This window comes from Rhinatrema bivittatum, chromosome 1 (assembly GCF_901001135.1).
Source record: "Rhinatrema bivittatum chromosome 1, aRhiBiv1.1, whole genome shotgun sequence".
Lineage (NCBI taxonomy): Eukaryota > Metazoa > Chordata > Amphibia > Gymnophiona > Rhinatrematidae > Rhinatrema > Rhinatrema bivittatum.
In genome coordinates, this window is record NC_042615.1 from 205,510,261 (window position 1) to 205,524,421 (window position 14,161).

Consider the following 14,161-nt stretch of genomic DNA (forward strand, 5'->3'; position numbering starts at 1 on the left):
GACAAATCTGAACTTCAATTAAATGAAACAAACAACGCAACTTTGCCATAGTCCCTGATGTATGTTCAATTAAATACCGTAAAAGACAGTATGTTCAATTAAATACAGTAAAAGTAGATGAAAAGTGTAGTTCTCCTTGCAAAGGTCATTTACTGGCAAAGTATGCCATGCTCAATCCTAAACTTTGTTCATAATCAAGAGATTTCACTTTCATTCTAACATTTCAATGAAAAAAAAGACACAGAAGCCACAAACATTCCATGGAAATTGCTTCTCAGAAATTAATAACCCATCCTGATTGCTTGCATTATGCAGAATAGATTCTTAGCTTAGTACTTATGTGATAGGCCATCTCAAATGTTATAAGTTGTTTACAGTGGCTTACCCATTGTTATGTTTGCATAGCCAAGAGTAAATAACCTTTCTTTATGTTCATTTAGCTGATGCTTCGATTCGGTCAGTATTCCATTTGCCCAGAGGAGTAAGTTTGTAAACACAGCGTGAATCAGTCCAAACCTAGTAAAACAGATTAAATTATTTAAAAAGAACTTCATCACAATAGTCCTCATCAAAATAACAGTTTTTTTTCTCATTCTTTGTTTATGGGAAAAAAAAGCTTAGTAAAACCTACACAGAAAGTCTTGAGTTCTGAGCTCATAGGTAGAGAAAATTTCTAAATTTTGAATAAAAATAACACAAAATGAAAAGATCTGAAAAACCTAAGAAGAAAAGAGTAAAACAAGTAACCTGTCAGTTCTGCAAAAACAATAAATGAGATAACATATTACATTCTGGTCAATTTTGAAAATCCCACCGAGTGAGTAAGATAACCAGGGAATTTTATTTATTTAGAGAGAAAAACTTTCAGCTGCAACTAACCGAAATTGTCTGGCTCGATTTAGGCCAGTTCTTTTTGTGACTGGAGTAGTGCAGTTAACGTTATCTGGATAAGGCTGAAAATACACACTAATTGACTAAGTTAAAAACCTGCCCTGGGAAATCCTCTCCATCTAAATTTGCATATCTTTCAATTTTGTACGCACATAAGTCGTTGAGCGGACAGGACGTGGGGGATGGATTTTTATGCAGTTGGACTTACCTAACTACCAATCTTATCACAAAAGCAGCATTCAACTGAGAAATGCAAAAATTCACAAAACGGAGCCTTTATCTACATACTATAAGGACATGCGTAAATAGATGCTAAGGTTTTGGACTGCCCTGAAGGGCAAGGTTTTAATCATCAGTCCCATACTATATAGAAACATAGAAACAAAGACTGTATTGCCGATCTAGTCTGAAATCTGACCAACTATTTTAGCTTTACAATTCCCATCACTCAGTCAAAGATCCCCTGTATTAATCCTATGCTTTTTGGAATTCAAATACTGTTTTTGTCTCCACCACTTCCACCACGATGCCATGCTATGTATCCACTACCATCTCTGCAAAGAAATATTTTCTTAGATTACTCCGGAATTTACCTGCTTTCACCCTCATCCCATGACCCCTTGTTCTAGAGCTTCCTTTCCATTGAAAGTGGCTCGCCTTCTGTGCATGGAAACCTTTGAGATATTTAAATGTCTCTATCATATCTCCCCTATCTTGCCTTTCCTCCAGTGTATACATCTTTAGATCTATCCCCATATGCTTTAGAATGACAACAGCTATCCATTTTATTAGTCACCCTCTGAACTGACTCCAACTGGTTTATTTCCTTTTGAAGATTCAGTTTCTAGAATTATGCACAATATTCCAAATGAGATCTCACCAGGGACCAATACAGTCACAATATCCCTTTTTCTGCTGACCATTCCTCTCCCTATACAGCCAAGCACCTTTCTGGCTTTTACTGTCACTTTATCCACCTATTTGACCACCTTAAGATCATCAGACACAATCACTCCCAGATCCTGCTCTTCTTTTGTGCTTAGAAGAATTTCACTTCCAATACTGTACCCCTTCCTTGGGTTTTTGTAGCCTAAATGATTTACTCTGCATATTTTACTATTAAATCATTGCTTTCAGACCCTAGACCATTCCTTGAGCTTTGCTGGATCCCTCCCCATATTTTCCACACCTGCCTGGCTGTCTACCCTGTTGCAGATTTTGGTATCATTGGCAATAAGACAACATTTTCCCAACACATGGAAATATTGAAAAGAACCAATCCAATCCAAGGACCAATCCTGTAGCAAACCACTAATAATGCACCCACCTCAGAATAAACTCTATTTACCACTACCCTTTGTTGCCTCCAACTCAACTAGTTTCTAACTCAATCAGTCACTCCAGGTCCCATACTGAATGGATGATGCATCAAGCTGTGGTACCGCTGTAACACGCATTAAAGAATGTATCTCACAGGGTAGAGCACTATAGCAGTGATATCTCATGATGTGCTCAATATTATGAATGGCCCTGCCCAGGTTGCCTCCACTAATACAATGATCTTCTTTAAATAAGATTTGCATGCATGAATAATGCAAATCCATGCAAAGAAAGTCATTTATAGGGCAATTTGATATTAACATTTTATCATGGCCGACTAAGAACGTAGCCAGCCTTGATAAAATAAGAACATCTTTTCAAAAAGTGATAAATGTGACACGGGAGCCTTGGGACCCTAATGCAAGTCCTGAGATTACCATGTTACATTTAAAATGCCTGGAACTAAAAAATAAAATGAAAGCCACGGCTAAAGAAAAGGTTGAGTGGACGTCAAGGCTGACCCCTGACTCAACCTAGGGCTGCCACTCAAGATGGCTCTAACGCCTCCATGAAGAAAAGATGTGTAAAAATCACATGCAGCTCCACTCCCCTCCAAAGCTTTAAATAAAAGTAATTGGGAGGTCAGGGGTCCCCACCCCATTAGACACTTCAACTCATTCAGGTATAGTGTGCCCCCCAGCATTCATCCTTCCTCCTCCCCCAAAAGGTATGAAGTGACAAAATTGGGGTTCAGCGGAATTCCACCCCATACCTCCCCACCTCCCTCCCACATCCTCCGAACCTTAAAATGTAGACTCTCCTCCAGTGAAGGCGCCAGGACGCACCCTGCCAGGCTGACACCATTTTTCAAAATGGTGCAGACCTGACCCTATCAAATGACATGGGAAAGATCCAAGGATGAGACCTAGGCCATGATTCAGGGAGTGTCAGAGAGGGGTTGGGAGGTGGGGATGGCACAGAGGGAGTGCAGTGTGGGGGAGTCCCTGAACCCAATTTTTGTCTCTTTACAACTTTGGGGGAGGGGGGCTGCCAGTGGGGAGGTACAATATCCCCAACAATTATAGGTGTCTATTGAGGTGGGGAACCCTGAATCCACAATTACTTTTATTTACAACTGTGAATGGGGGTGGGGGTGGGGATGGGGGATGTCAAAATGCATGATTTCTACACAATTGTTTTTCATGAAGAAGTCAGGTCTGCCTCAAATGGCAGCCCCAGGTTGAGCCGGGGGTCTGCCCTGACCCCTGGCTCAACCTTTCCTTTAGCCATGGCTTTGCTTTTTTTTTTTAGCTAGAGGCCCTTTAATTCGATCGCAGTCCCATGAGGTTGGGAGCCACCACTGCACCTAAAGGGCCACTTGCCCTGTTCTTTTGTCCTGTGGTGTCTGGCCATAAGACAAAAGAATGCACTATAGTATCACAATCTTTTGGGGGGAGGGGCCTCACTATTGCTTTGACAACACCATGATAGTAGAACCCCCTCCCATGAAAAAAAATCACAACTTGATATCTCTAGGTCTATGCATACTCAATTAATTTATAAGTTGCCTATGTAAAACCATGTCAAATGCCTTACAGAAATCCATGTACATTACACCTAGTGCTCTCCCTTGATCCAATTCTCTTGTCACCTAATCAAAGAAACTGATCAGATTCATTTGACAAGATCTACCACTGGTAAAAACCATGCTGCCTCGGATCTTGCAATCTATTGGATTTCAGAAACTGCACTATCATCTTGTAACCAACAGCCAGTCTGTTACCATTAAGGCCTGAGTGTGCCATAAGCAGCTGAGTATACATTAGTGAATGGGAGGAGAATTCATTCAAATTCAGCCACCTTTGTGGAGTCTGGAATGGCCGTCTCCCTGGAAGGCTTTATAACAGCTCTCTCCCGAGAGTCTGTGGGCAATTCTTTATGGTTTTTAGAGAATTAGGAGGAAGTTGAGGAGCTTCACCTGTTTTGTAATTTTTCAGGCCTACTCAGATAAAGCAGGCTAACCCACTCTAGGGATCCTGACCAGGGACGAAAGGGTTTTCCTTCCAATCTATTCACTAGCTGGTTGGGACAGCCCTCTAAGTTGTTTTCGGGCTTTAAGATTTTTTGTGGTAGGAGCATTGTGAAATCCTGTATACCACCTGGACTTAGGGAATGGGAAACCATGTTTCTGGGGCTGTGCAACTTAGAGAAGACCTGCCCTCCAAATCCTCAATGAGGAGAGAGGTGACACTGATCTGCTGCAAGGGAGAACTCTGGTGTTAATCTTGTTTGAAGATCCAGGAGGAAGATTGTTTTTGGCTGCCCACTCATTTCTGCATTGGAGCAGGGTAAGTTACCTGCATCCAGGGATCCCTCCCATCAGGGATCCAGAAGAGAGACTGCGTCTGTAATGTCTAAGGACTTTGAAGATCTGCTAACCATGAGTAAAAGAATTACACTGAGGATACCCATCAGGAGTCTTCATCTCTCGGGGAAAGGGAGATTTGGACTCTCTGTGCAAAGGCAGAGATTGTGACATTTTTGCCAGCTTGGAAGGAGTCTCCTGTCCATACTAGGGATACTCTGCCCACCTGGGAATTCTGGTTATCCAAACCCTGGGTGCTAGAAGTCCTTGGACCCCAGTATAAATTATTCCTGCATAGACAAATCAAAAAAGGATGGTAAAGAGAGTAAGAAAGTCTGTGGTACTGGAATTATATTTATTGTGCTATTATTCATCAGTGTTTGACAGTAAAGATTTCATTTTGGACACTAACCCAGTGAGTCCAATGTGGTTATTGGGGAGCATATTACACACAATGAAGAAATTTGCCCCTCTCCCAGGGACAACCTGAAGGAGGTCAGTCATCCCCAGCATTGGACTCTGAAAGTAAATTCCCCCCCCCCCCCCTAAAAAAAGGATCCACACATTGGAGAAAGTGCCGTGGAGAAGAACTAGTCAGGTATCCCTGCCCTGAAGAACTACAAATTATTTTATGGCCCTAACCATGCACGGTTACACTCTGTTTTAGCAGCGATTCCATTAATTTGCTTACTACAGAGGTCAGACTAACCAATCTGTAGTTCCCAGTCTCTTCCTTACTTCCACTTTTATGAATAGTAACCACATCTGCTCAGCTCCAGTCTTCTAGAACTACTCCTGAGTCCCCCAAAACTACTCCCAAAGGATTTCGGATTTTTAACATTTTTGTATCAATGTATTCAAAAATACAATCATTTATTATAAAAATAATCCAGAACTACTTTACTTCCTTGTAGTTTAAATCACACCTCAATATGGTGCCATATTTCAAGATCCTGTCTCTGCCTCAGGGGTTGACTCATTCATTGAAAAATGCACAGTGTATTATCATTGGGTTTTCTTCATGATAGGTCAGTTTGCAACAAGCTTGCATTGTTCTGTAATGGGATTTATAAGTAAAATCTGAATATATGTTTATTACTGAGACCTGGGTGAATGCAGACAATATTTTTACAATTCCTCAATTATGTTCGCCAGGATATGCCTCCGTATATTTTCATTACCATTTTGGAAAAATGGGAGTTTTGCTGTCACTTCTCTTTGAGGACATGGGCAAATCTTTGGTCAGTACTTGGATTTAAACTCATTAGAATGTTAGGCAGTCTGTCTCAAAGAGGAACCCTGGTTTATCAGCCACCAAATTCTGGGGCTTCCTCCCTAGGAAAATTAGCATCCTTGATATTAGATCTATCATTAGGAAACAGCATGTGTGGGGGGGGGGGGATTTTAACTCCATTTTGATGGGTTGTGTCAAGGGACTGAGAAAGGTTTTTGTGGATTTTTATTGGATGTTGGCTTCTCTGCCCCAACTCTGTCCCCTGGAATACCTACCACTATGTAGGTGCCCCCATGTGCATAAAGGAGAGTTTTATGAGATGTAAATCCTTTTGAAAATCAACTCCTAAATCCATAATGCATTTTGAGCTCCTGCTTTCCCCTTTTTGAATAAAAAGATTATCCACGCACATCATTTTCAAGGATGTCTTTGAAACCTATACAAACAATAATTGCAGTCACGCTCTCAGTCCATTGAAGAGGTATTGTTTTATTGGTCTCCTCCTTGTAAAATACAATTATTCTGCATTATCTGTGGTCTGTGATACCTGGAAATCTTAACTCCCATGATAATGCAGAAGCTGGTGTGTCACAGTGGCACTTAGAAAAACCTGGGTGGGGCATGTGAATCATTGGGTCTTTAATCTCTTTCTGTAGTTGTTTGGTCAGTTTCAGAATTTTGTTTGCTGATAATGCAGAGAGAGTTGTCCATTCCATGTTACGTAACGAAACTACATTAAAGCCTCATTGTGCTAATCTTGTTTTGTCTAAAGACTAAAACTCTGCTTCTGCTGATACAGTAGTTCATTTTATGATGCACATGGGATTAAAGATAAATCATGTTAAGATTTTGTTCCTATACTATTGCTGACAAAGTACTATGCCTTATTTCAGTGATTACTATGGTTAGGCTGTAATGTACCTCATATTTAGGGGTGAAGCATGCTGCTCTCTAGAGACTCAGATTCCGAACTCTGTCAAACTACCAAATGGTTTTTAACATACTGGCCATATGTGAGATATGTGAGATATTTAGTATTATTGTAGATCCTCAATTTGCTGCAAAATTTGTCCACTACAATAGCATCTACTATATACCTCAGAACCTCTACATTTTTACATTAAACCACCTCTCCATTTACTTTCATAAGTAAATGGAAACAAATAAAATGACTAAATACTCCTGCAGAAATCAGCAACATTTCAGCAATTTGTACTGCTCCGGCTACTGTACAACAAGTTTTCTTCCAGTTGAAATTTTCTGTCCAAATTAAACTTCAAGAACATAGCCAGCTGAGGATTGCTGGTTAGTTTATGCTTCTCTAATTGTTATCATTTATAGTTCTTACATTGTGATTAATTAAACTCAATTCTTTGCCTCACCTACAATGGACTTGCAGCTCCGAGTAGTGATATCATTGGAGCTGTGACAGACGGAGTTGTCTCTGATCGAGATTTGTAAATGGTATTTTTTTCCATTGGAGACTGAGAGTTCTGGATGTGAGAGGAATATCTGTAGATATTTTCTGGTTCATCTGGAAAGACATTTACCTCTGCTACTATTCTTAATGTAGGTCTGCAGCCATCTGTATTGACATCTGACAACAATGTTGTCCAGACTTCACTCTCATTCCTAAGCCAGCCCTAGTTACCTTGGACTCAATTTTGGATCTAGTGACCTAGCTAGGCTCTGAGTTTCAGAATTCCACTGTAAAAGTTTCTTAGTTGTCCTCTAGACTGGATACTCTGACTTGAGATTACAATGGTCAGTTGTAGAAGCAGGCTGGAAAGATGCAAACATTGGATGTGGGACATTCCATGTCAAGTGGACCAATTTAGAAAATCATCCACACTCAACCTCCTTCAAATTGAATAAACCTTTGTGTGGATGTTCGCTAGAGCCTCAAACAAAACTATGCAACATTTTTCAGTTGGATCTCTCTTGCTTCAAGAGCTAGAGGCAGCTGAATAAAGGTCACTCAGAGTATTGTGCACCGTGCAACACAAAATGGTCACTTTGTCCAGGCACTGTAGCCAAACAACCCCTTTTAGGGGCTTGAAATTTTGTGGTTTATTACAACATCTGGTGCTAAGTTCCTATGCAAAGTTTGGAACCTAACAGGAGCTTGCCACTCTTTTTAATGGGTCAGCAAACAGTGCAGATCATTACTGGATCAACAGTCATGGCCCATGACGTACATCTAGGATTTGCACTCAGAGGCTCTGCAGCCAACTGAAAGCAAAGATACAGTTACATAAAGACATTGGGGTGGATTTTAAGAGCCCTGCTCGCGTAAATCCGCCCGGATTTACGCGAGCAGGGCCTTGCGTGCCGGTGCGCCTATTTTACATAGGCCTACCAGTGCGCGCAGAGCCCTGGGACTCGCGTAAGTCCTGGGGTTTTTTGAGGGGGGCGTGTCGGGGGCAATCGGCGCGGCGTTTTCGGGGCGGGATGCGGCATTTCGTGGGCGAGCCCGGGGGCGTGGTTTCGGGCCGGGGCGGTCCGGGGGCATGGCTGCGCCCTCCGGAACCGCCCCCAGGTCCCATCTCAGCGCGCTAGAGGCCCGCTGGTGCGCGGGGATTTACTTTTCCCTCCGGGAGGCATAAATCCCCCGACAAAGGTAAGGGGGGGGTCTAGATAGGGCCGGGGGGGGGGGGGTGGGTTAGATAGAGGAAGGGAGGGGAAGGTGAGGGGAGGGCGAAAGCAAGTTCCCTCCGAGGCCGCTCCAATTTCGGAGCGGCCTTGGAGGGAACGGCGGCAGGCTGCGCGGCTCGGCGCGCGCCGGCTACATGAAATCGGCAGCCTTGCGCGCACCAATCCAGGATTTTAGCGGCTACGCGCGTATCTACTAAAATCCAGCGTACTTTTGTTGGCGCCTGATGCGCCAACAAAAGTACGCTAAGGCGCGCTTTTTGAAAATCTACCCCATTATATCACCTTTTTATGCAAATTTTCACCATTTTGAGGGTCAAATATTTCTACTGTGTAGTTTTTAATTTTTTTTTTCTTTCTAATGTAATTTGAAAGAGCACCTTTTTTTGCTATAAAAGTCACCCTGTTTTGTCTTGGACTTACCCTTCCTTTTGTCAGAATTACAGTCCCAAAGGTGCACTATATTAAAAAGAGCCATCTTTGGCACCCAACTGTGAAACATGCAAATAAGCTAGAGATATTAAATTTTACAATGCAGCTCAGTTTTCTGTGCTTACCACACTTTTAGCTTTTGACACATCTTTGTTTAGACATATTTTCATAAATTACTCATCAAAATCAGTGCAAAACTTTGTATGCTGATTAGTTATCCTGCATTGGTCAGTGGTGGCTGAGCCACTGCTAATTCAGCAAAATTGACAACCCCATCACCTAGGGGCCACTCCAGACAGCCAGACAAGGTACCAGCCACAGGTTTCCAAGCTTTTATTTAAGCACAAAACAAGAAAAGGCAAGACACTATATACAAGAATTGCTTAAACTGCAGATTTCACAAAAATTCACTTCGGGGCAGATTTTCAAAGGGTTACACGCGTAACATACGTGCGTAACCCCCAAAAAGCTGCCCCAACCTGCCCCTGCGCACGCCGAGCCTATCTTGCATAGGCTCGGCTCCGACCTGGATTTTATAACATGTGCGTGGCAGCGCGCGCATGTTATAAAATTGAGTGTAGATTTGTTTGTGCCGGGTTGAGTGAATAAATCTACGCCCACGAGTAGATTGTAAAATCTGCCCCTTAGTGATTTTTCCTGCCTTGCACATGCTTTGGAATGTCCTATCAATGCGTGACAAAGTGGCTTGTGAATAAATATACCACCTGTCTGATGTAGTTATGAGTGCATCAAGGGTAGCAATAATGTGCTCTTCTAAAACCCAACAGGTGTTTCTACAGGGCGGCCAGTAAAATGGCCTGGCAGGACCTTGAGGGTGCAAGAAATTGACCGATATCAGGTTTCAGAGTTGAGACTTCGCATATATGGCCAATCTACCAGGATTTATCATAGATGCAAGCTAAATATTGACCAGATTGGAAGCTGGATACTTGAAGGGCATGAAAATAGACACATTCATGTTCTAGAATACTTGCAATGAATGAGGTGACATCATTCAAAATTTTGCTAATGCAAATTTTAGTTGCATCAGTGGGCTTGAATTGATGATTTTCTCTTGTGCCAGCAGTTGTATGACCCTTGCTAAACCTCTCATCCTGAATTGGTCTGATTGCTTCAATGTCCTTCTTTAGTACAAAGAAAAATTTGATACCTGGGACACAAAGTGCACAGGCCAGGGCATGTTCCCCAAATCTATGCCACAACACACAGCTAACATGACATTACAATAGTTCCTAGTGAAGGTGATACTTTTGCATGTTCAGGCTTGCATGTAGTAAATAACACAGCACAAAAAAATGTTCATTTTGAGGGGTCATTTATAAAAGTATGTTGAAGCAAGATGTGTCATAAGCTACAAGCATGATAAGCACAACAAGATTCGCCGCACTGTAGAATTTGAAGTCTAACTCATTTGCATGTTATAGAGCAGGGCGCCAACAATGCCTCTTTTTAATATAGCATGCCCATGCATGCAAATGATACATATCATTAAGAACATAAGAACATAAGATATGCCATACAAGGGTCAGACCAAGGGTCCATCAAGCCCAGTATCCTGTCTCCAACAATGGCCAATCCAAGTCATAAGTATCTGGCAGGTACCCAAACATTAAATAAATCTCAAGCTACTATTGCTAATTAATTAATAGCAGTTTATGGAATTTTCCTCTAGGAACTTATCCAAACCTTTTTTGGACCCAATTACACTAACTGCCATAACCATATCCTCTGGCAATGAATTCCAGAGCTTAACTGGGGCCTTAATTCTGACCAAAGCAAAATGAAACAGGGTGATTTTTGTAGAAAGAAAGATGCACTTTCAAATGACATAAAAAAGAAAAGACTTAAAAACTACACAGTAGAGATATTTGCACCTGAAAATTGGCAAAAATTTGTATAAAAAGTGAAATTGTATCTTTATGTAATTATATCTTTACTTCCAGTTTCCTGTAAAGTCTCTTAGTGCAAATCTTATACATATATGCCATAGGCCATGACAACTTGTCCAGTCAAGGCCTGAATCAAAGTATAGGTCAGGAGTAATTATGAGTCAAAGTAGGCCTTATATTTCTTTTGTAACATTTTTCACTTACTTTGCTGGCCCATAGAAAGGGAGGCAAGCTCACATTATGTTCCAAACTTTGCAATGGAACTTACTACCATGGGTTATACTAATCCACAAAATTTCAGGCCCCGGAGAGGTGTTGGGCTGCAGCACCTGGACAACATGGCCATTTTAAGTTGCATGAAGCATGGTACTCAGAGGAGACCTCTCTTCAACTGCCTCTAGCTCTCCAACCAATGGAAATCCAGGTGAAAAATTTAGTACAGTTTTGTTTGAGACCCTAGTAAACATCCGCGCAAAATTTTGTTTCATTTGGAGGAGGTTCAGCATGGACCCCTGGTCCACTTGATATGTAATGAACCAAGAGAGACTTAAATGTTCAATTTGTTAGTGCCATGATGAAACAGTAATGGAGAGCTCTTACCAGGAAAGTGGAGTTTATTGAAAACTATTTGTGACATTCAAATTTGTGAATTTTAAAGGTTTTCTAAACTTATTGGGGAATTGCCACAAATTACTCTGCAGAAATGTTTAACTGATATTTTGCCTACGTCTTCAGAAAACATTTCTTCTTTCAACAGAATGTATTTCCTGCCTTTTACTCGCTCTAGGGCTGAGGATGGGCAATCCCCCTCAGATTTCATATATAGCTTGTTTCGCTTGGAGGTGGACCCTTGTCCTGGAGCAGTGGAGAACAGCTCCCTGGTAGGGACCAGGAAGCACCTGCCCCCAGGGGACAGAGCACAGGAGGAGGCAGAGGCTAGGATGAGCTTCACCACTGAAAACCCGAGGTCCCCCCAGGTGGAGCCCTTAGGGACCCAGGCCGCTTGGACTTAGGTGGGCCTTGCAGGGTCTCCCAGAGAGGTAGTAGAGAGGCGTGCCCACGATCAGCAAGGGAGCGCGGTCAGACTACACGCTGTTAGCTTGGAGAGGCAAGGAAGGCCCAAACAGCGTAGGCAATGACAAGGCAAGGGAAAGAGCCAGAATCAGAAGATGTGGTCAATGGCAGCCAAGGTCAGAGGATCGAGGATCAGTCCGAGGAGTAGTCAACGAGGCAAAGGTCAGGTTCCAGAGGTCAGACAAGGTCACAAGGCAGGCAGAGGTCAGGATGCAGGCAGCGGACAGGAAGGTCAAGGAACAGGCAGAGGTCAGTACCAGAGAGAGACAGTCCGAGGGTACTACCTGGGAAGACGGACAGACAGATGCAGGAACAGAAGGATGCTGGAACAAGACTGGAACAAGACTGTGAACGCGGAGGCAAACTAGTACACTTACAGTGCCGACCCGATTGCCAAGGCAAGGAAGTGCAGGCAGGGAGTTCTCCTTATATCGTCCCATCAATCAGTGTGTGCCGTGGAGCTAGGACCTTCCCCTGGCCCTACAAGAGGCCAGGCGGTCCACACTCACACACGTAGGGGCATGGCCAACGCCACTGGAAACACCGAACTCCGGCGAGAGGCCTGGGGCGCAGTGGAAGGTCCGGCGACCACCGCCGCGGGACACCGAGGCCTAGAGGAACTCGTGGCTGCCACTGGGGAAGCCATCCCATGACCTGCAGAGGAGCTAGCGAGGTGAGCAGGCCCATGGGTGGACGGGGCACGCAACATAGCTTTTTGGAATCCTCCATTTTACAAATATCTGAAAAGGCAGCATTGTTAGTTTTTTTTGTTTCTGAGCAAAGCACTAGTCTTGTAATGAGACATTATGAATGTTAGTTTCATGGGTCAAGTTGAACAGATCTTTCCAGATCTTGTTAAAGTTACTCAAGAAAGAAGAAAGGGGTTTTTAGCCCTAAGTCAGGTAGTTTGGTCTTTAGGTGCAGCTGAGAGTTTTCATAGATTCCAGGAACTCACTTTTGTCTTCTTCTCTCAATAATGAAGGTCCTGAGTAAATATGATCCATTATGAGTATCAAGCCATTTCTTTTCTTTGATTGCTTTGTGATCTTCTTATATTTTTTTTCTCCTCCCTTTCTTTATTTGATTTGTGGACTGTGTAATGGGAATTGTTTTTTGTGTTTGTAATTATTGTGAAAGTATGAGTTTCTCCTGCTTGTTTCTATGCAAAGTTTTTTGCTTTGATTTTAAAATTAATAATTTAAAATTAATAAAAAGAAACTCTTTGATAACTCCATAAAGTAATAAAAGATGCCTGCAAAAGGGCTTAACATAGCCACAGAGATTCTCTCCTTGAAGTAAGTTAATTTTTTCCTAAAATAACAATGTGCATAGTTTTTGAAATGCAAAATAATGTGCAGTATTACCTTCCCAGACCTCTGAACCCACCTTCTTTTTTCATGTGTAAAAGCAGGCACATTGTTGATCCCCATGTATACTTTCACCCATGTACAGAGTGGATACATTTTAGACAGCCTATTTATCCAGATAAATGGCTTTTGAAAACTGTCCTTTCAGTGGATAATTTTGTAACAGTTTCCATAAAGTTGACATCAAGTACACATGTAAGTTTGCCTTGAAAATTACCCCACTAAATCTACCCACTCACAATTACACCTACTAATTTGTGCACAGGAATTTTTCCAGCAGACGTTCGAAAATGGAAAAGTATGCACAGAAATGCAAAATCTACTTTAACCTTGTCCCCAAAACTTCCTCCACTTAGTCCAAGTGAACATACACGTATATGACATACACGTGTACGTTTACCCACATATTGGGTGGCCAGTTTTATAAAAAGCCACTTCCATGGGTTAAGCATGGTTTTTACCTGCAGACATGCCTTTGAAAATTACTTTCCCTCTGGGCAATGGATAACTATGTTTTTGACAAAGGAAGTAAATGATCTTGGAATATGCGAGGTATCTTAACCTAAAACTCTGAGATCCTTTCTTAGTCTCATTGGCTAGTAAGAACACAAGAACATAAGAAATTGCCATGCTGGGTCAGACCAAGGGACCATCAAGCCCAGCATCCTGTTTCCAACAGAGGCCAAACCAGACCACAAGAACCTGGCAAGTACCCAAACACCAAGAAGATCCCATGCTATTGATGCAATTAATACCAGTGGCTATTCCCTAAGTCATCTTGATTAATAACAGTTAATGGACTTCTCCTCCAAGAACTTATCCAAAACTTTTTTGAACCCAGCTACACTAACTGCACTAACCACATTCTCTGGCAACAAATTCCAGAGCTTAATTGTGCGTTGGCAGAAAAATAATT

The 14,161-nt window shown here is 42.2% G+C and overlaps 1 protein-coding gene across 2 annotated transcripts in view; it reads right to left on the minus strand.

Moving 5' to 3' along the window:
- LOC115085200 (proton channel OTOP1-like) overlaps positions 1–14,161 on the minus strand; it is a 203,016-nt gene that overhangs the window by 13,039 nt on the left and 175,816 nt on the right. For both annotated transcript variants that reach the window (XM_029590931.1, XM_029590942.1), the window contains one exon: positions 386–516. In XM_029590931.1, coding sequence (XP_029446791.1) covers positions 386–516 — 131 coding nt within the window. The remainder of the gene's footprint in view (positions 1–385; positions 517–14,161) is intronic.